Below are 22,288 nucleotides of genomic sequence, written 5' to 3' on the forward strand. Positions count from 1 at the left end.
CGGAAAGACTCCCCTTGAGTTGATGGGAAGACAGGCTGCACACGGGGCTGCTGGCCTCACATCCCGGGCCCCACGCTACTCACTGCATCCGTTGTTACTGGTTTATGGTGTCGTTTGATGGTTACATCTCGCGTGATAAATTTTATCTTTCTGATTAAAGTTATGCTCCGATTTCCTCATCACTCTGTAAAAAAATTTTAGTTTTAATTTTATTTATTTATTTTGAGAGAGAGAGAGAGAGCAGGGGAGGGACAGAGAAAGAGAGAGAGAGAGAGAGAGAATCCCAAGCAGGTCACAAGCTGTCAGCACAGAGCCTGATGTAGGACTCGAACTCATGAACTGTGAGATCATGACCTGAGCTGAAACCAAGACTCAGATGCTTAACCGACTGAGCCACCCAGGTGCCCCTTGCTTATCACTTGACATCCTGGGGCTGGGCCAGGGGACAAGACAGCAGCCAATTTGACTCCATTCATTCACGTTCATTTGCTCAGGATAAACGTGATGTGCTCTGTGTTCTCATATTCGTTTTGACTAAACGTCGAGTTAGTTCTTTATTTGGGTTTCTATGAGTTTGCTGAGGGCTGTGGAGACACAGGACCACAGTCTGCCTTCAACAGCACAAGGTCAGCTTCTCGTGGTTCTGGCCACAAGTCCGTGATCAAGGTGTCAGCAGGGGGCGGTCCTTCTGAGGCCATGAGGCGGAGTCTGCCGTGGTGCGTTGACGGCCGCCTTCTCCTGTGTCTCTTCTCGGGTGCCCTCTGTGTGTGTCGGGGTCCAAATGTCCCCTCTGTTGGAGGACGCCAGTCATGTTGGGTGAAAGGCCACCCTGATGACCTCCTTTTGAAATGATTACTCCCGTTGTGATCTGTTTAACAGTTGTGATCTGCTAGGGGTTAGGACTTCACATGTGAGCTTTGGGGAGGGTCCATTCGCACCCCCAACAGGCGTCATGGATGAAATTCAGGGAATCCATGTGCCTTATGTTTACGTTTCGGATGATCCATAACCCCAAAGAGGTCAGTTCCTCATTTTACGTTGAAATCTAGTTGATACACATTACGTCCATGTGGGTCGATGGCTCAGTCCCTCATGCTGCGCTCACCGCGGGCGTGGCTCCCGTCGGCCACCACACCATCACCTGTGTTCCCCGTGCTGTGCCTTCTGTCCTGTAGTCCTTACACCTGGAAGCCTGGACCCCCACTTGTCTGTCATTCATAGGGAAGCGTTTATGATCCCAGAGAAGGAAAGCCCGATCATTTGAGCATACTGGTGTCGTTTTTCAAGTTCTATAAAAATGCAAAAGGGATCATTTTCTTACAGATTTTTGTGTACAAATGATTTTGGTGCAAATAATTAAAGACACCACAGTGGGGGCACTTGGGTGGCTCAGTCAGTTAAGCTTCCAACTTCTGCTCGGGTCATGATCTCACAGTTGGTGAGTTTGACCCCTTGTCGGGCTCCGTGCTGACAGCTCGGAGCCTGGAGCCTGCTTCAGATTCTGTGTCTCCCTCTCTCTCTGCCCCTCCCTGCTCACACTCTTTCTCTCTCTCAAAAATAAATAAACATTAAAAAATATATATATATTTTAAAAAAAAGACACCACAGTGGGGGTTTATGAAAAATAGGAGAGAGTGTTCGCCAGGAAATTAGGCAGCCTCGGGTCTAACTTTCCCAGTCCCTGCCTGTGGAACATGGAGAATCAGCTTTGCGTCCCCGTGGGGCCTGTCCCCTTGCACAGAGAGGGTTGGGCCCCATCTCACGGCCCGTCCAGTTGTGCTCGACCCGCGCTGACCCCGGGTGAGCCGCACTGACCCTGTCTTCCCTTTCCTGCCAACAGGTGTCATATTCAACAGTTCGCTGGGCAGCGGGGACTTGGGGACGCCGTCTCTGCGCCCGCCGCCCCACGTCACATACACCATCCGGACCAGCGTCCTACACAGCATGAGGACAGATTTGGTGAAAAACCCTTTCTGGAAGTTCCATCCTCAGAACCTACCGGCCGATGTGTTCAAGTACAACTACATCTTTGTCCCTTTGCAAGACATGATCGAAAGGGCCATCATCTCGGTGCAGACCGGGCAGGAGGCTGAGGAGCCGGCCACACAGACACAGGCCATGCCGTACCCCTGTCACACCAGGGACCTGTGAGTAGCCTCCACGTGCCCCCCTGCCGCGTGCCCGCTTTATAGCGAGAAGCGCCTTGCGTTTGGCGTGCCGAGTGCAGAGAAGTTCTGTGTAGTCACGCCGAAGAGCATTTTAGAGAAAGTCCATCCCCCTGTTTAATTTCTTGAGCTGTCCAGACGCAAGGATAATTGTTGAGGTACTGTGATCGTGTAGGACTTGAGCTCTGACACCAGACTTACCCGTAGCGTTAAAGACCCCTCGGAAGGAACTGGAACAGTATTCACAGGGGTTACATGCGTCTGGCTCCAAGGCCAGCCATCTGAGCTCGCGAAACAGAAGAAGGTCACTAGCTCTTCAGTGCAAATCCTTAAAAAGTCGATGTGCACCCCTTACTTTCCGGGAGGAGGGGGATTCTCGGAGGCTCGGGACAGTGGCTTAGGGACGTGTGAGGCAGTCTGGGAACATGCAGGAGTAAACTGGTGACCAGGCTCGTGACATCCTTGCGGGGGAAAGGAGGGATGGTCAGTTATGGGCTGGAGCAGCTGGACCATAGCCCTGGAAGGAGAGTGGGGGGCAGGGCCAGGAAGGGTTGGCAAAACAGAGTGGACAGCGTGCCCAGCGCCGGTCCCCTGGATGCCTGACATCCACCTTGCTGAGGGCCGAGATCTCAGCCTTGAAGGATGTTGTTCCTCAAGCATCTCATCCTGTGCCGGGCTGGAGGCCCCAGGCTGCAGGTGTGGGGAGCACAGGAAGAAAAGGCCGAGGGTGAGGTCATCAGAGGGACCACCCGGACTGCCTTTGCTATGAGAGCAGGGGGCAGATGCTGGTCCTTCCGTAGGACACCACGGAGCAGGACCCGCCAAGTAGAAGCCAGGCGACTGGGGCTGCGCTGGCCAGACAGGTGTCTCGATGTCTCACTCCTCCTTCCTGTCTGGCCACATGCCTTCTGCATAGCAGCACATCAGTACGTTTCATGAGGCGAAAGGCAGTATTCCCACTGTGCTAGGAGCAAAGGCTGTACCCTGTAGGATTGTCCTTCTGAGAGCATGGTGGAGAAAACAGGGGTCAGGAACAGAGGCTAGGGTGTCATTTTACCCCAGGCTCTGCCTCACTGTGCAGACCATTGGTAAGCCTCTTAACTTCCTTGTGTTTTTTTTTTTACGTTTATTCATTTTTTTGAGGGACAGAGTGTGAGTGGGGGAGGGGCAGAGAGAGAGGGAGACACAGAATCCGAAGCAGGCTCCAGGCTCTGAGCTGTCAGCACAGAGCCCGACATGGGGCTCGAATCCACGAATTGTGAGATCACGACCTGAGCAGAAGTTGGACGCTTAACCGACGGAGCCACCCAGGTGTCCCTTAACCTCCTTCTTTGTAAAATGAAAGCTTCTCTTTCCTTTCGGGGCGATGATCGTGTGTCAGCTTTGAACATTTTCTGCCATCGCTCTTCTCCTGAATTATTTTTCTGGGAGGCATTGGCACCAAGAGCAGAAATCGAGGGAACGACTGTTCCTGGCAAAGCGTCATGCACCAAACCTCACCGCAGCCCAAATTCCAGGGCCTTGTGGGGTTTAATGACCTGTTTCCAGAAATCGACTCTTTACGATGCTCTCTTTTTAGCCGAATCTCGGGAAGGTCGCGTTCTGAAAGCCTCTTTGTAGCTCTTAAGCATGCTGTCGACCATCTCCTGGAAGAGGGGCCCTGTGCATATGGGTACAACGTGCAGACTCCCTCCGGTCCTGTTCGCAGGACGAAGCTGGGGTTCGATTCGTCTCCCCAGACGCAGGGTGGCCCCCAGGAGGGTGTGTTGAGAAGAACGGTACACATTTCTGCAAACAGCTTATTGTCGAGGCGGAGGTAGCCTGCCAGGTCCCTGGTGCTTGGCTAACGGGCTTGGTGACGGGGTGGGACTGAGGCCGGGTAGGGTCGCGAAGATGTGCCCTTTCACCCCGCGAAAGTAAGTTCTTGTGGACGAGACACATTCGGGCCTCGGGCTGGAGTGAGCTGAGAGCCCCGCGAGAGTCCCTTTCCTTTTTCTGTCTGGAAGCGTAGCTGACATACGGTGGTACGTCGGTTCCGGGCGTAGAACACGGACTCAGCAGTGCTGGACACAGCTCAGCGCCCACCACGTTAAGGGTACTTCCCATTTGTCACCGTATGTGACCACACTATTACCGACTCCATTCCCTACGCCGTGCTTTTCGTCTCCCTGACTACTTGGTTTATAACTGGAAGTTTGTGTGTCTTTATCTCGTCATCTGCGCCACCCATCCCCCACCTCTGGCAACCACCAGCTCGGTATCTGTCTTTATGCTTCTGTTTCTGTGTTTCTGCCGTTGTTTGTTTGTTTACTTTGGTTTTGCAGATTCCACAGGGAAGCGAGATCACACGGTATTTGTCGTTCTCTGTCTGATGTATTCCACTTAGCGCTATACTCCCTAGGTCCTTCCGTGTTGTCGCGAATGGCGAGAGCGCATCCTTTTCTACGGCCCAGTAATATTCCGTTGTATCTGTACCCCATCTTGTCTGTCCATTCGTCTATTGATGGACACTTTGGTCGAAACATTCCTGCCTTGGGCTGAGTGAGCCGAGTGTCCTGCCGAGATCCTGGGTCATGGATTCAGTGTTACTATTCCCTCCCTGGGACAGCACAGCACCGTTTCTCAGAAGTCTTTGAAGGAAGTGAAGAAATATTCTCCTTGACTGAGAGATTTAAGTCTTTGAGGCTCTCATCACCGCATACCCTTCTTTTATTTCTAGTCCTAGAAAGCGTCTGTATCTGCAGGGCTGGGTGAACCTATAGGAGGCTGAGGCACAGTTGAGATCTAAGATCCTGGCGCTCGGCCACCTGAGCGATCATTGGGCAGCCCGGTGTAGACCACAGAGCACACTTGTGCGAAATTTTTAGTGGCTCCCTGCTATGTGCTGAATAAGTTATATTGCCGTTAATGTGCTCATTTATTCAACTATATATGTGTACCATTTGTCAGTCCCCAGACCTGGTTGTGTCAGTGAAGGGACAGGTAGAAATCCCTGCTCTCGTGACTGAGTTCAGGGACGCGGGGGTCTACACATACAATAAAGGAGAAGCTTGAATTGAATACTGGAAGGTAGTAAGAGAGGAGCAGGTGTAAGGCCAGGGTGGCCAGAGTGCCCAGAGGAATCATTAATGTGGTTAGGGTCAGCCCTGCCAAGAAGGTGACATTCAGTCTGTTGAACGTGAAAAATTCCACTGAGTAAATTAATTAAAGATCAAATGGGCTTTGTTGGAGGGTTCCTGAATCAGGCATCTTCCCTTTTGGCAAATACAAAGCTCCCAGAGCTGGAGGAAAGGAAAGCCTTTTAAAGGCAAAAGGAGGGTGTTCAAGGAAATGATTGGCAAAGAATGGATAGTTTCAGGCAAGGCCGCCCTCCCAGGGGAGCGGAAGGGGTCTGTGGGGACAGTCTCAGTCTTGCCCCGCAGGTAATTTCAGTTGACTGGTTACAGTTTACACACATTCCTGGTGAGTTGGAACTACACTTAGGCTAAGCTTTGAGTCTTGGTTTGCCAATGTGGGGCTCGGCACAAGTGACTGTTCTGGGTCTGTTGTCTCTTTCTTTTTTACTTATTATTATTTTTATTTTTGAGAGAGCACACAAGTGGGGGAGGGGAAGAGAGAGAAGGAGACAGAGGATCAGAAGTGGGCTCAGCACTGACAGCAGTGAGCCCGACGCGGGGCTTGAACTCGCACACCTCGAGATCATGACTTGAGCCGAAGTTGGTCACTCAACCCACTGAGCCACCTGGGTGCCCCCCTGTCGTCTCTTTCTTAGCAGAGGACCAACTGGAAGAGTTATAGAAGCACAGGAAAATGTGTTCTAGGCCAGAGGAGTGGCCAGCCAGGGCAAGGGCCCTGGGGCAGGTGTGTGAAGAGGCCCTGAGCAGAGGGCACGGTGTGCAAGGGCAAGAGCAGGGACCGAGGTGGAAAGTGGTCAGATTCTGGTTGCTTTCAGAAGGGAGGCGGCAGACGGGGAGGGTGTGACTGAGAGACATCCACACGGATGATTTTTGTCCAAGGGCGTGGACTGTGAGGTGCTGGGCCTTTGGGTGGAGAAGGTTGGGGGATGGGGATAGCAGCTGGGTGGGGACCCATCTGGGTGCCTTTGGAACCCTGGTGACACGTTGAGTAGGAGGCAGTCCAGGGGGTCGTCAGCATCTGATGGATGGACTAGATGGCACCATTGCGGTGGGAGTGCCTACAGAGGAACAAGGCGGGCCCTCGGCAGGGACAGGGCTCTGGGACAGGGCTCTGGGACAGGGCTCTGGGACAGGGCTGGAGAAAGCACCCCGGGGCCAGGGTGAGGGCTGGGAGTGGTCTGGGGCCTGCAGAGTGGCCAGCGCGGCTCCCAGGTGGGATAGAGGGTCACTGGGGCCCTCCTCAGGATGGTGGCCAGTGTGGGGGGCCCAGAGGAGGCTGGAGGGGGGAGGGGACAGCTGGAGACTTGAGTGCAGACCAGCTAGGAGCCTGCTGTGTGTGGGGGTAGGGAGAAGCCGGTGGTGGCTACCAGGGAATTTGGGCAGCAGAAGACAGCTGGGGGAGGAGGTCTTACCAGGAGGGGCCCCTGCACACAAGGGCAGTGTGTCCATGGTAATGAAGTCTGCTCAAGTTGATTTACGTAGGCAGTTCCGCCTTCTGGGAACACAGCTCTCCCTCCTTTCCTACCGCCTCCCTCCTCTCCATGCCCCTCCCCCACCCTCCTCCCTCCCTCCTCCTCCTCTTTCCTTCCCTCCCTCCCTCCCTCCCCCATTTTCCTCCTCCCTCCCTCTGTCCCCCTCCTCCCTCCCACTCTCTCATCCACTATTGGCCAGCAGCCCAAGGAAGTGCTGTTCTGAGGGGCGTGCACTGGGAAATGTTCCCCTGGGATTTGCAGACTTGGGTGGATCAGGACCCCTGACTACTTAAGGCTCCTCTCAGCCCCGAGCTTCCCCGGGGGGTCATCACAGGACAATTCCCCAGTGGAGCCCTGGCAGACTTCATGAGTACAAAGTCCAGTGTTCATTCATTGCCCCAGAGAGTGAGGCAACTTCACTGAAAGGTTTTCAGAAACACGAAAACCGCATCAGTACTCCTGGATTGTTTTATACACAAAAAGAAGGTTTCCCTGAAAGAGCTGTGCTCTTCCCTCCGGGGCCTTAGTGCCTTCAGTTTGGAGGGGGTCCTGCAAGAGTGGGGGCAGACCAGAGTGTCCCCTGCCTGAGTGATGCCGGCCTCCCTGCTTCTGGACTCTGATGTGTCCCGGGAGAAGTCCAGAGTGACGGGCCGACAGGGATGCTTGCTGCCTCCGGAAGAAATCAGCCCGATCCGATCCCCTGCTGACTGGCCTGAGGCCCCTCAGTGTACACATTTTTCTTGCTTCTTTTCCTGGGGATTTACTTCGCCTGAACGAATTAAGCACCTCTGTCTTATATTTGGTGAATGGCTCTCATTTGTGGTAGAAATCCACCTTCCTGATGACCCGTGGGGCCCAGAGACCCGGGCTCCCCTCCGTGTCCCTGAGGGACAGATTGTGTGGAATTGGTTGGTGACACCATCCAGAGTGGGGAGCACAAGAAGTACAGTTTTGTATCCTTTCTCGTGCCCATCAAAGCTCAGATGGGCTCCTCGCCCTGCCTGGGAGACAGGTGTTTTGTTCAAACCCCAGGTGACGGTTTATCCAATGTTCCCTGTATTTTCCCACATCACCAGTGCCCGTAATAATGTTTCTCTTAAAAGTGTGTCACACGTTCACACACATCTCATTCATCCTTGGAGGGAACCTTATAAGATAAATATAGCTGAAAAAATGGAGGCTGAGACGGGTCAGTTATTCTTCGCGGGGTCTTATGCCCCCTGAATGCCCTTCACTCCCCCGGGAGCTATGCATCACCACTTTTAAGCATTTTATGTGGGATTCTGTGTCTACACCTTGGTCACTCAGCTGTCACTTCACTCCGTCTGTGAACGGCTGCCTTATATTTTCTTCTGTTTTCATCGGACCCCGGCGTTCGGCCGCTGTTAACTCCGGGTGTGTGCCGGTTAGGGGTGTTCTGATGGCCTGAGTCTTAGTGCCTGCGGACAGAGATGCTGACTGTCATATAATCAAAGGGGCAGTTCTGTGCAATGAGGCGTCCCAGCCAAAGTCCTCGTTTAGAAACAAGGCGAGTTTCTTCCCCCAATTCATTCTCCCAGCAGACGTTGTATTTTGTTCACATCACCGTATGGCATGCAGTTTTCTAGGTGCTGGGAGGGCTGCGGAGGTGAGGAACGGAGGGCCCTTGAGCACAAGAAACTGCTTAGGGCAGTAGATGCTGTGTGTTCAGAGCCCGGAGGAGGCGCCAATGGGCTGTGACAGTGACCTGAGCGGGTGGTCCCAGCTGGCTGGCAGCTGGCCGCGGGCACAGGTGTGGGTGTTCCTCCTGTTTAGGGCACCTGCGCCCAGCTCCTTAAGTGGAGGACCAGAAAGGTGTCCCTTGTGTTAATGAGGGGAGTTTGGAAAGAACCTGAGGATGGGGGCTGGTTGCCAGGGAGACCGCCCACGTGGTCACAGGGGCGGGGCTATCGGCCCCACCTCCTGACCTCAGGAGGAGGGGCTGCAGGGGGGCCGCCCACGTGGTTCCAGGGGCGGAACTGTCAGCCCCAGGCCCTGGCCTCGGGAGCCCCACCCCTTGACCTCGGGAGGAGGGGCTGCAGGTTGGATCCATCACCAATGGCGGATGATTTCATCAATCAGGCTCCTGTAATGACACCCCCATAAAACCCAACAGACGGTCCCGAGAGCTTCTAGGTTGGTGAGCACGTGGAGATGGGGGGGACAGTGGGCCCCGGGGCGGCAGGGAGCTCGGCGCCCCCTCCCCATCCGCGCCCTGGGCAGCTCTCCCTTCCCTCTGTTCCTGACTTAATCCTTTTACAACAGACCAGCGATCTAGTGAGCGATCTGTCCCCCGAGTCCTGTGAGCGGCTCCGGCCAGTTCGCCAAACCCAGGGAGGGGTCGTGGGAGCCTCTGGTTTATCACGTTGAAAAACAAAATTCAGCCTTGTATTTTGAAGACCTAGTTGGCTTTATGAAGTGATTCCCGATCGGGCAGCATCCCTTGTAGCAAGGAGAGGGCAGCTCTGGGATGCTGCCCAAAAAGGAAAGTGTTTCTGGGAAGGGAGGCTGGGCGAGCACTCATCCCCAAAGGAAAGAAAGGATTGTTACCTCCCTTAGGGGAAGGGCTGGGCGTCTCATTAGGTGGATCACCTCAACTTCCTCTGGGAAGAAAGGGCCTTTGTGACCGATTATGTCATTGGTGCAGATCAAAAAAGTCCCGATTGATTGATTTAAAATCCCACTCTTGAAGAAATTGAAATGACAATTAAGTCTTAGTTTGCCTTCCTGGAGGCAAGTGACTCTACCCAGGGTCTGTGGCTTGCTTACTTTTCTTTTTTTTAATAAATGTTTTTTTAATTTATTTTGAGAAAGAGAGATAGAGAGATAGGGAAGGGTCAAGGGAGGGACAGAGAAATAGGGAGAGAGAATTTCAAGCAGAATCCGCACTATGATTGCAAAGCCCAATGCGGTGGGGGGGGGGGGGAGGGAGGGGGGCTCCATCCCATGAACTGTGAGATCATGAACCTGAGCTGAAACGCTTAAGCAACTGAGCCACCCAGGCGCTCCTGTGGCTTTTTTAACCATAGGTCATCAGAGTACCTGGATTTGCAAAGGGTTTCAGAGGAACATGTGTGTGTGTGTGTGTGTGTGTGTGTGTGTGTGTGTGTTGGAGTGTGTGGGTGCACCACGCGGGCTTGTGGGACTGAGCCCTTGACCTGTGGGATGTGACGCCACCTTCAGGTCGTGTCACAACTGAGTTGCACTGTAGGACACCGGCTGGTGCCCGAGAATTGCTCAGTGGTGGGGGAGTCCCCAGCCCCCCAAGCTGGGATTGTGTGCTCAGACCGTTGAATTAGGAGCGCTTTTAATAGGAGGGCTTGATGAAGAGGGTTTTTGTCCCCAGAGTCTGAGTTACAGTTCCAAGAGTTGGCTCCTTGTGCATGCTGGGTCCCTTTCTAATGCCATGATGGCTTTCAAGCATTTGCGATCCCCTTAGAATCTCACTCTTGGAATCACAAGGGCACTGGCCCGAAAAAGCTGCATTTGGGCACCAGGTCTGGCTGGTCTCAGACCTTGAGCCGTGATTTGACACTTCGGTTGCTCAAGATCATCACCGGGAATGGGGTTGCTAACTGGCCGCCTGTCTACCTCCCTGGCTTGGATGTGCTGAACCCGACCTGGGAAGGGGACAAGACCAGGCCGGTGAGCGGGCTGGGTACCCCCCGGCTGCCCATGCCCCTCTGGGCAGACCTCCCTGCTCAGATGTTCCTCCAGGTACCGTGTTCAGAGCCAAGGTGGGATTGCTGTTCTGGGTGGTGCAGTGTGCAGAGAGGAGGCATGCGTGTGGTCACCCTTCCTTCTCCCTGACCTTCTTGAGAGTTACCAAACTTGGAACAGCGAGGAATGGGACACCTGGGTGGCTTGGTTGTTTGAACGTCTGACTTTGGCTTAGGTCATGATCTCGCGGTCTGTGAGTTCGAGCCCCACGTTGGGCTCGCTGCTAGTAGGCTGGCAGCACAGAGCCCCCACTTGCACTCTCCCCCGAATAAATAAATATTAAAAAAAGAAAAAGAAAGCAAAGAATGGACCTCAAATCCCCCTTCCCTCACCGACACCCGGCGTGCATACGTCTGGCGCAGGTTGGAGGACACAGAGTAAATGTGAGCCTCAGGGGCCCCACCTGCCACCCTCCCCATTCGGTCACCAGTCACGGCCCGCAGCCACTGTGCTGGGGAAGGAATGCAAACAGAGCTGGCCAGCAGGCGTGGGACCTTGGCCGGACCTCAGCCGACTGGCCTGAGTCTCCCAGAGGGAGCAGAGAGGGGACGGGAAGGTAAGACAGGTGCTGGTCCTTCCCCTCAGCAGCCGCCTTTCGGGCTTCTGGGCCCGACATCCTCCTGGGATGTGGTGTGGGGGGCGCTGGGGGAAGGCCCAGAGGGGGGCAGTGGGCAGAGGCTGGGCTGACGTGGGGGAGGGGTGTGGGGTCTGGAAATTGACCACCAGTGTGCATCTCTAGTGGTGCATCTCGAGTGAGAAAAACAGAAGCCGATGATTCTGTGGTTCTTTCGCTATGTGTGACTTTGGTCTAACGTGCTCATCACTTTTCCGTCTTTGAGCTCACTGGATGTGCTAATAGAGACAAGCCACAGAGAAAACACTGATAGCAAGGGGTCATTAGAATGTAAGTCAAGCATTTGTCCCCTTCAGAAAAAGAGCTGGTGACAATGTTTAGGAAGATCAAAGTGTCCTCTTAAGGAGGCTTACATAAATACGAGCTTTTGATTTCCTATTTGCAAGCATTTACTGATAGGGCTTTTGTGTGGGTTCCAGAGTAGGGATCAATACACGGAAGGACCTGGAACATACTTGTTTGATTTTTGCTGTCTGGACAGCAGGAGCGGATGAACATCTTATTCTGGCCTCTCTCGCTTTAATGTGTTTCTTGTTCCTTTTTTTTTTTTTAATTGTTAGCTTTATAAGCCAATGATTATCAAGAGAAATCCTACTTCCTTCCTTCTTCTGATACATCGGGGTTGTATTCTGTTCTGTTTTGTTTGGGGACTGGTCCTCCATGCGTTGTCGTGGTGATACGTACTTCACGTGCTTGACATCGTGAATCTTGCCAAGAGCCCGTGCTCGTTCTTCTTTGGAAAACGACGGGTCCAGCACCTGCCACGTGTCAGGCACTGTGGTCGACTGACGTTCGTGGACCCGGGAAAAGGTGTCATCCCTGTCTGCGGGAGGCTTGCAGCTCGGGGGACAGGAGGACCACAGGAAGGCAGTGTCCCCTCCTCTGTGGAGGCCCTGAGGGGGAGTGTCAAAGGGCCCCGTCAGACCTTGTCACCCAGTGTGGAGGTCGGTGGAAGTCGGGAGCCATCAGCTTGCCATCCAGCCTCCCCCGCGATGAGGTGCTGGCGAGGAGAAGCCAGGCAGCCCATCGACACTTCTTCCCCCTCCTCTGCCCACTGTGCTTGTGCCTCTGACACGCTTTCCCTCCCAGAGGTTTGTTTTTGATTTTTAATTAAAAAAAAAATTTTTTTTTTTTTGAGAGAGAGCTAAAACGTGAGTGGGGGAGGGGCAGAGAGAGAGGGAGACACAGAATCCGAAGCAGGCTGTGAGCTGTCAGCACAGAGCCTGATGCGGGGCTTGAACTCACAGACTGTGAGATCATGACCTGAGCCTAAGTTGGGTGCTTAACCAACTGAGCCACCCAGGCACCCCTAATTTTTTAATGTTTTAAAGTAAACTCTATACCCAACGTGGGGCTCGAACTTACAACCCTGAGATCTAGAGTCACATGCTCTCCCTGCTGAGCCAGCCTGGCACTGGAGTTTTAAAAAAATTCATTATGTGCTTTCAGTATGTTCTTGGTCCAGTTTTTCTTCTTCATGGAAGCATATTTGGACTTCATTCATCGATTCTCTTTGTCTTTTCTAACTTATTTGTGACGTGTGCTTTTATGTTTGTTACTTAACTCGCTTTCCGAACCTTCAATATATTGTGTTGTTTCTTTGATATTTGAGACCAGTGTTTAATTTGTTATATTTATTTATTTTAATAAAGCCACTTCTTAATTATTATTTTATTTTTGATAGAGAGAGAGAATCCCATCAGATGCAGAGAGAGAGAGGGAGACAGTGTGGAACCCGATTTGGGGCTTGAACTCACAAACCATGAGATCATGACCTGAACCAAAGTCTGTCGCTTAACTGACCGAGCCACCCGGCACCCCTACCTAATTCATTATATTTAGTGTTCTTTTTTTTCCTTTAATTTATGTAGTTACTTCAGATGATGACTTTCCTTTCAACCACTATTTTAACCGTGTCCCCTCAATCTGATGTGTAGCTAAAAATTCATTGTTTTCTACGTACGTGGAATATGGATGTCTGTAGGCTTCTTTTCCCAAGAGCTGTTTCAGTCAAGTTTCTTTTGATTTTCGAGTGGAAGTCCTCAAGAGTTCACAGAGTTACTCAGTGTGCTTATGATAAGAAAAAGAAAAAGAAAATAGGGGCGCCTGGGTGGCTCAGTGGTTAAGCATCTGACTCTTGGTTTTGGCTCAGGTCATGATCTCACGGTTCATGGCTTTAAGCCCACTTAGGGCTCTGCACTGCTGGGGTGGAGCCTGCTTGGGATTCTCTCTCTCTCTCCCTCTCTCTCTGCCCCTCCCCATCTTGCTTGTGCTCTGTCTCCCTCTCTCAAAATGAATAAAGTTAAAAAAAAAATAAAGTTAATCTGTGATAGCATTTCTAAAATCAGATTGACACTCAAAACTGTATCATGCACTAATTGCCAACTTCTGTTGATGGACCCTAACTTTTATATTGCCATCAGAATATGTTGTCTTTGGGGCACCTGGGTGGCTCAGTCAGTCAAGCGACTTCGGCTCAGGTCATGATCTCATGGTTCATGAGTTTGAGCCCCGAGTTGGGCTCTGTGCTGACAGCTCGGAGCCTGGAGCCTGCATCAGATTCTGTGTCTTCCTCTCTCTCTGCCCCTCCCCTGCTCGTGCTTTGTCTCTATCTCTCAGAAATAAAAAAACATTAAAAAAAAAATAAAAAGAAAAAGATGGTGTGTTTATCATTTCTACATTTTGAAATAATAGCACTTTTCTCTATCAAGTAATATAGAATCTACTTTTGTGAAAGATTTATGGGTTGTTGACCTTTTGAATGCTGTGCATAATTTTGAATGCTGTGCTGTGAATAATTGTGTTCTGAGTCTATTTAATGTTTTGTGCACGTAAGTCTACCTTGTATGAAATTAAATTGATGACCTCTGCTTTTTTTCCTTCCTTTCTTTCTGTCTCTCCCCCTCCACCTCTGTATTCCGATTTGCTTGATGTGCCTTTGCCCCTCTGTTCATTTTAGACTTTTCTGAAGCTTTTTGTTTCAGATGTGTCTCTTGTATGTCTCATATACCTTCTTATATGGGTGAAGTTAGCTGTGCAATAGCATGAAGTGAAGTTTCATGTATATGTGTTCCTAGTTAAGTATTTTTCTATGCTTATAATTTCACTTTTATATTTTTTAAGTTATTTTTTAGATGTTAGTTTTTTGAGAGAGAGCAAGCAGAGGAATACGGAGGGGGGGTGAGGGGGAGACAGAGGATCCAAAGCAGGCTCCACCACTGACAGCAGAGAGCCTGATGCGGGACTTGAACTCGTGAACCGAGAGATCATGACCTGAGCTGAAGGCAGACACTTAACCGATGGAGCAACCCAGGCACCCCTTGTTTAAAATATTTTTAATTTACTTATTTCTTTTTATAATTTCACTTTTAAATTTTGCTCGTATTTAGTAATGATTTATTGTTGTTCTGGTGGTTATCTTATAGTGAGAACATTCTATAAATAATGTCAGCCTCTGGGGTGCCTGGGTGGCTCTGTCGGTTAAGCATCTGAGTTCGGCTCAGGTCATGATCTTGCAGTTCACGAGTTCAAGCCCCACATTGGGTTCTATGCTGACAACTCAGAGCCTGGAGCCTGCTACGGGTTCTGTGTCTCTCCCTCTCTCTGTCCTCCCCCTGCTCACACTCTCTCTCTCCCTCTCTCTCTCTCTCTCTCTCTCCTCAAAAGTAAATAAACATTGAAAAAAAAAATCAACCTTTTATTTTTATTTTTACCATGCAAAATAAAAATGAAGTAATTTCTCTTCTTCCATCACTGACTTTTTCCTCACCATCATGCAATTTTAGTTGATATTATCTCCACGTCTTGGATTGTACCAGGAAAGATGTCTGTGCTTATGTTCTACATCTGTCATGGTTGAACAAAGAGCCTGATTTGGGCATTCACCAACTTATTCTTTCTCTCTGACTCACGTCCCCTAAACTGCCAATTTTTGTCTGTTGTATCATTTCTGCATTTCAGGGGACATAACATTTCCAGTCTGTCTTGTCATCTGAATTTCCAGTTTTGTTTTAGTCTTACTTTTATTGGAACACATATTCATTGCATAGCATTACCCTCGCACTGCAATTTACTGGTCATCCTTGGGTGGGCTAACATTTGTCTTCTAGTAATTTCCCCCGGATGAGCTTATGAGATAATTTAACCTGATTTCTTACATACTTAAAACGTTTTGCAGCATTTATATTTGAAAGGCAGCTTGGCTGGATACAAAATCCTTGACTCACCATTGCCTCAAGTATCTTGTAGAAATAACTCTGTTATGTTTGGCCTTGAATGTGATTATGGAGCAGTCTGAGGCCACTTTGGTATTTCCCTGCTTTTCCTGAACCTGGTAATTTTGGCAAGCTGGTAGGAACTTGAAAATTCAATCAATTTCGTGGGATCCATTTCACTGTTGACCATTCTAGAATAATTTTCCATGGCACAAGATAAGACTTTTCAATGTGTGTATTTGAGTTTTCTGGTATGGAAACTTTTGATGTTTTCCAACATTACCAATTTCTTATCTTCCAGTATTTGGTTTTTCTTCTTCAGGGACTTCAATTGCATAGATTTCTTTACCTTGTGTTTCTTAGCCATAAAATTTCCCAATTTGCTTACTTATTTATTTATTTTTAAGTTTGTTTATATATTTTGAGGGAGAGGGAGAGCACGAGCAGGTCAGGGACAGAGAGAAAGAGGGAGAATCTCAAGCAGGCTCTGCACTGTCAGCGTGGAGTCCATTGTGGGGCTCGAACTCACGCACCGTGAGATCATGACCTGAGCCAAAATCAAGAGTCGGATGCTTAATTGACTGAGCCACCCAGGTGTCCCTAAATTTCCCTAATTAAAAAAATACCGTTTTAAAAAATTTGTTTTTTTTAGTTGTGTTTCAATTTTCCGTGTTCCTCACTATGTTTTGTGCAGTTATCGATTTGACCTGTGCTTCGTCTAATTATGTCCTCATTTGTGTGGCGGCTGTTGTTTTCCTGCTGTTTCTTTCCACATTCTCACATTCTTCCAGTTCACGTTTCAGACCTTCTTGTTGTCTTGCCATCTCCTCACTGAATTGTAGCAGCTCTGCGGTGGGGTGCTTTTCACGTAGGGAATTGCCCTACTGAATCTTTTGAAATTGACAGCAACAAATACATTCACGATTTTTTAAAAAAATTTTTTTCTTAATGTTTATTTATTTTTGAGACAGAGAGACAGAGCATGAACGGGGGAGGGTCAGAGAGAGAGGGAGACACAGAATCCGGAGCAGGTTCCAGGCTCTGAGCTGTCAGCACAGAGCCCGACGCAGGGCTCGAACTCGGGAACGGTGAGCTCATGACCTGAGCCGAAGTCGGAAGCTCAACCGACTGAGCCACCCAGGCGCCCCTGTTGACGATTTTCATCTGCTTAATGTAGCCATCTTTTTGGGCAGGTCTTCATTTGTTAATAAGTGTGAGACGCACCCACCTGCATTCCTTACATAGATGTGCTGGATTTGTGCTTGGTATCGTTTTGAACGAATTGGGTATTCCTGCCCGGTTGTTTGCAAGAGGGTCCCGTCAGTGTGACGGCCAGGTGACGTTAATGGCTACACAGCTCGGAGGCTATCTTTTCCGTGGCCCCAAGGACCGAGCGCTTCCTGCAGAAACGTGTCTTCTTCGTGTAACACTTGTCTCTTTCCCTGGAGATAGGGTCTGGGCACAAGAGTGGCTCCAGACACCACCCACCTTCACATGCAGCTTGGTACCCACTGGACACATCCTGTTCCATGTGTTGTGCCCTCAGATCATGCCCCTAGACTGTAGGCATTGCAGTTTGGGGGCACCCGCAGGGCTCCGTCGGTTGAGCGTCCGACTCTCGATTTCGGCTCAGGTCATGATCTCGTGGTCCGTGAGTTCGAGCCCCGTGTCGGGCTCCGTGCTGCCAGTGCGGAGCCTGCTTGGGATTCTCTCTCTCTCTCCCCTTCCTGCTTTTTCTCACTTTCTCAGGATAAACTAAAGACAAATGAAGAAATGAAGATACAAAGTGCAGTGTTGATGGGAACTTCTAGGTCTACAGGGGGTAGGGTTTTGCCTCATTCATCTCTTACCTACTTTTTTGTGTGACTCCTTCTTGACCTTGATTATTTTTAGCAGCTGTTTCCAGTACTTTCAAGCATTTGTCAAAAGTGGAATGAACATTTTCCCCTTCTTGCGTTGACTCGGGACTGGTTTTCAGGAGCGGATTGGGGAAGGGTGAGGTACATAGCCATGTATCAGGGTCTGTCCTTCCATGTAGCTCCTCCCCAGTGGCCTCCCTCAGGCATGCATGTGCAGAGCATCTAGGCATTGTCTGGGGTCTGGGGTAGTGGCTGCAAGAACCCCAGAGTTGGGTTTACTCAGTTTCCAGCCTCTCGTGACACTCTCCTTTACACGGGTGCAGGGGTCCACGGGGCATGCCATCCTAGCCCCAGACACACATAGAATCCTGACTCCGTGTGACTTCTGGAATAACTCGCACGGAATCCTAACATTTGTGATGCTTATTGGCTCCTTTGTAAGACCCGCAGTGCTGGAAGCACAGAGGTCAACAGCCATCAATTCCAGTGCTTTTAAGTAAAAAAGGATAAAGTTCATGAACAGACATCAACTTTTTTCCTCCCCCTCCCACACCCCCCCCCCCCCCCCCCCGTAAGCTCTGTATTCGTTGTTTTTAACTTTCCAGGTGATCCAAGCTTCATTTTTGTGGCAAATTGGGTTATTCCGGGAGAAGAGATGTCATTTGTGAGATGAGCAGGTGTATAGAGTATATGGGCACTTCCTGCTATAAAACACTGTAAAAACAATGACTCAAAATCCCTAGAAAAATCACAAAACCGAATAGCGCATGAGTTGACTACATGCCGTCGCCGTATAGCCTACCAGTGAACTGATAATTTCGCTTTAAAACGTGATTCACCCCATGGATCGCTCACTATAGTCGTCTTAAGCAGAAAAATGGATAAAAACGAAGAAGTTACCCCCACCCCCCTTTTACGTCCTCATTCACGGTTTCATGAACAAATATTTTTGGCTTGCACTATGTGGCCGGCCTTTGCCAAGCAGAGAAAGCGCAGTGGGGGGCCCTCCCCGACGGGCTCACCGTCCAGTGCGAAGGGCCGAGGGTCCACACTGGAGATAACGCTCTAAGGGGAGGTCTGGGGGTGGGTGGGGGCCCAGCCAGAGGGTTCTGTCTCCAGGTTGGCCTCTTCGCCGGCAGCCTTGTCCACACTGCGGCAACCCTGCTTTCCTCTGTCTACACTGCATTCGGTGGTCTTTTTAAAATCCATACACCTGATATGTCCCCTCTTTGTTTCCCTCTCCCCATTCCAGAACCCTTTTGTCAGCTCTCGCCCGGACATGTGGAATCCTTGCATGATGTGGCCCCAGCTAACATGCCACGCCCCCCCCCCCCCCCCCGCCTCCGTGTCCTAATCCACACCATCCTTGGCCACCCCTGAACCTTGCCCCCACGCCACTGTCCCCTGTCCTCGCACCTGCTGCCCCTCTGCCTGGAGCCATGTCCCTTCAGATTCCTGTGGGGCCCACTTCCTCTGTCTGTTCTCCACAGACACCTTGGCCAACTACCCGATTTGAGATCTCCTCCCTTCCCACCATGGCCAAAGCGGTTTTTCACACATTTGACACTATGCCACGTGTCTCCTTGTGCTGGCTTATGCTAAGTGCCGCCACCCCCCCAGTGGAAAACAGGATCCTTTGTGACAGGGCCTTTCTCTCTGGTTTGTCTGCATACCACATGTCCACTAAAATGGCTTGCCCCTTTGGGTGGCCTCGGTGATGAATCAAATAATAATAACATGTGGGTCTCGAGCACAGAGGGTAAGGGGGGAAGAGGCAGAGTGCAGGGTTGGGGTGCGAATCCCATGTTTAAAGGAGAAGTCACAGTGAAGGAAAGAGAGGAGATTGACGGAAAGCTGGGAGTTGTTCTGGAAGCGAACAAAGGGAGGGAAGGAGGGACCTGTCACCGGTGTCAGACACAGCTGAGAGCTCAAGAAGGAAAATAGTGGAGAAATTCCCATTGGGATTGAGGCATGGCTGTCATGGGTGTTCTAGACAGGGGTCATGTCAAGGGAAGCCTGGGTGGCCCGGTCGGTTAAGCATCTTGATTTCAGCTCAGGTCGTCATCTTTCGGCTCATGAGTTCGAGCCCTGCGTGGGGCTCTGTGCTGACAGCATGGAGCCTGTTTGGGATTCTCTCTCCCCCTGTCTCTCTGTCCCTTCTGTGTTCATGCTCTCTCTCTCTCAAAATAAATAAACTTAAAAAAAAATACCGAAAAAAAAAAGAAAAAAAAAACTGGTTAGAGTGGGTGGGAGGTGAGCATTGGGGAAAGAGACAGGGAGACGTTCAACGGTCAGTTTTCATGTATAATATAGGTGATAATCTGTAGTCAATGGATATCATTGATTGCAGATACACAATGGTCCCTTTGTGAGTCCCAATGTGTCTCCAGATATACAATGGTCCCAATGTGTCTCCTTTGTGAGTTGCACGCGTATTAAATCAGGACACGAGCCAGTGGTCCTAAGTCAAAAGCCTGTTGAAATGGCCACACGAGATAGTGTTCCTTAAAAGGACTTGTAGCTTCTGAGGACAATGTAAAAAAAAAACACCCACACGTGAGCCTGACTCTGGGTAGAACCCTGTGCTTGCCCTCGGATGCCGACTGGATTATTTCCTTGCAGATTCTTGAACAACGTTGGTTTCTTTTTCCCTCTGATCATGATGCTGACGTGGATGGTGTCTGTGGCCAGCATGGTCCGAAAGCTGGTGTACGAGCGAGAGATCCAGATAGAAGAGGTAATCAGTCCAACTGCTCGCCTGGGACACCAGGAGGAGAGGTGGGGCTTTGGAGCCAAATCCTGTTCCCATAACTGACCCCGGACTCTGTTTGGCCTGCCCTCCTCTCTGCTGGGGTTCCTGGACACAGCCGAGCTGAGGCGGGGGTCTCAAGGCAAACGTTCCACATTGAAGCCTGATGTTCTGCCAGTCAACAGGTGTTTCCTGTGGAGATGGAAGGAGGCCCAAGGGCAGGCTCACCACATTCAAAAACGGGAGCCAGTGTTGCTCATTCAGCAATTTCATTTCTTTTTTTAAATATAATATATTGTCAAATTGGCTAACATACAGTGTGTAAAGTGTGCTCTTGGTTTTTGGGGTAGATTCCCATAGTTCATTGTTACATACAACACCCAGTGCTCATCCCAACAAGTGCCCTCCTCAATGACCGTCACCCACTTCTCCCCGCTCCCTGCCCCTCCCCCCATCCACCCTCAGTTTCTTCTCTGTATTTAAGAGTCTCTTATGGTTTGCCTCAGCAATTTTTATACAACCCAGAAAGACGTAAGGGTGCACTTCCCACTTGATGTGTGGTTAGATTGCCTCACGGGGAGCCTTGTTATTTTTGTTTTAATATCATTAAAATTTGAAACTGTCAAAACTGCTTCTAAGAAGGAGAGTTCATGAAAGTACCAGGTGGGGGCGCCTGGGTGGCTCAGTTGGTTAAGTGCCTGACTTCCTCTCAGGTCATGATCTCACGGTTCGCGGGTTCGAGCCCCACGTCAGGCTCTGTGCTGACAGCTCAGAGCCTGGAACCTGCTTCAGATTCTTTGTCTCCCTCGCTCTCTTCCCCTCCCCCGCTTGCACTCTCTCTCTTTCTCTCTTTCAAAAATCAATTAAAAAATGTAAAAAAAAAAAAAATTACCAGATGAAAAAGTACCAGATGAAAAGTACCTCCTTGTGGAGGAGGGGCTCACACTACCCACCAGCCTCCTATGTATTCAGGAGAAGGAGACGTGTGGCAAAGTGCAGTGTTCTCATTCAGTTCTGACTTGAACTTGCACTATTGTTTTCCATATTGTCCACCTATTTATTTTACTGGTTTTCTTATTTATTTCCGTGTTTATTTATAATTTTGAGAGAGAGGTAGAGAGCAAGCAGGGGAGGGGCAGAGAGAGAGAGAGAGAGAATCCCAAACAGGCTCTGCACTGTCAGCACAGAGCCTAACGCGGAGCTTGAACCCACAAACCGTGAGATCATGACCTGAGCTGAAACCAAGAGTCAGACGCTTCACCGACTGAGCCACTGATTTCCAAGCTGGCCGCATCCAGCGCTGGCCTCCTTGCCTTTCCCGTGATCCGGTTTGGTCCTCCTCGAGTACCCGGGTCACGACTCTGGTTTCCCTTCTTTTGACAGTACGTGCGGATGATGGGGGTGCACCCGACCATCCTTTTCCTGGCCTGGTTTCTGGAGAACATGGCCATGCTGGCCATCAGCAGTGCTGCCCTAGCCATCATTCTGAAAGCGAGTGGCATCTTTGCGCACAGCAACGCCTGTATCATCTTCCTCTTCCTCCTGGATTTCGCGGTGTCGGTCGTCATGCTGAGTTACTTCCTGAGCACATTTTTCAGCCAAGCCAACACGGCTGCGCTCTGCACTAGCCTGGTGTACATGATCAGCTTCCTGCCCTACATCATTCTGTTGGTTCTCCGTAACCATTTGAGTGTTGTCATTCAGACGTTTCTGGTAAGTGGGTTGGTTTTTTTTGTAGACATGCAAAACACGACTGCTGTATCTGCCCAACAAAGCAGTCACCACATCACATGTCACCTTATCACTTTCAGATCTCGGTGGGCTTTCTGATGCCTATGTCTGTCTCTCTTTTTGTTTTTCTTTTAAGTTTTATTTATTTTGAGAGAGAGCAAGTGTGTAAGCAGGGTAGGGACAGAGAGAGGGGAGACAGAGAATCCCAGGGAGGCTCCAGGCCCTGAGCTGTCAGTGCAGAGCCCGATGTGGGGCTCGAACCCATGAACCGTGAGATCATGACCTGAAACAAAGTCAAGAGTTGGATGCTCAACCAACTGAGCGCCCCAGGGGCCCCTGAAGCCTACTGGTCTTGATGCTGCCCGCAGATGCACACCTTATAATGGTCATTGGTTGACATTGCAGTGGTTTTGCAAGAGAGGAGCTGCTGAGAATTGGCACTTTTCATGTAATGGGGACTGTCCTCTGGAGACTCTTTGGAAATCGGTAACATCCTAAAGGTAGCCATAGAGACTCCGTGCCTCTCTGTATCACAGATGGAAAGAAGTAGATTTCTTTTTTTTAAATTTTTTTTTAAATGTTTATTTAT

The 22,288-nt window shown here is 50.3% G+C and overlaps 1 protein-coding gene across 9 annotated transcripts in view; it reads left to right on the forward strand.

Moving 5' to 3' along the window:
* Positions 1 to 22,288, forward strand: part of ABCA13 (ATP binding cassette subfamily A member 13) — a 395,893-nt gene that overhangs the window by 151,945 nt on the left and 221,660 nt on the right. For all 9 annotated transcript variants that reach the window (XM_047839515.1, XM_047839521.1, XM_047839537.1 and 6 more), the window contains 3 exons: positions 1,841 to 2,147; positions 19,842 to 19,956; positions 21,352 to 21,681. In XM_047839515.1, the coding sequence (XP_047695471.1) occupies positions 1,841 to 2,147; positions 19,842 to 19,956; positions 21,352 to 21,681 (752 nt within the window). The remainder of the gene's footprint in view (positions 1 to 1,840; positions 2,148 to 19,841; positions 19,957 to 21,351; positions 21,682 to 22,288) is intronic.

The sequence above is a fragment of the Prionailurus viverrinus genome, chromosome A2 (genome assembly GCF_022837055.1).
Source record: "Prionailurus viverrinus isolate Anna chromosome A2, UM_Priviv_1.0, whole genome shotgun sequence".
Taxonomy (NCBI): Eukaryota; Metazoa; Chordata; class Mammalia; order Carnivora; family Felidae; genus Prionailurus; species Prionailurus viverrinus.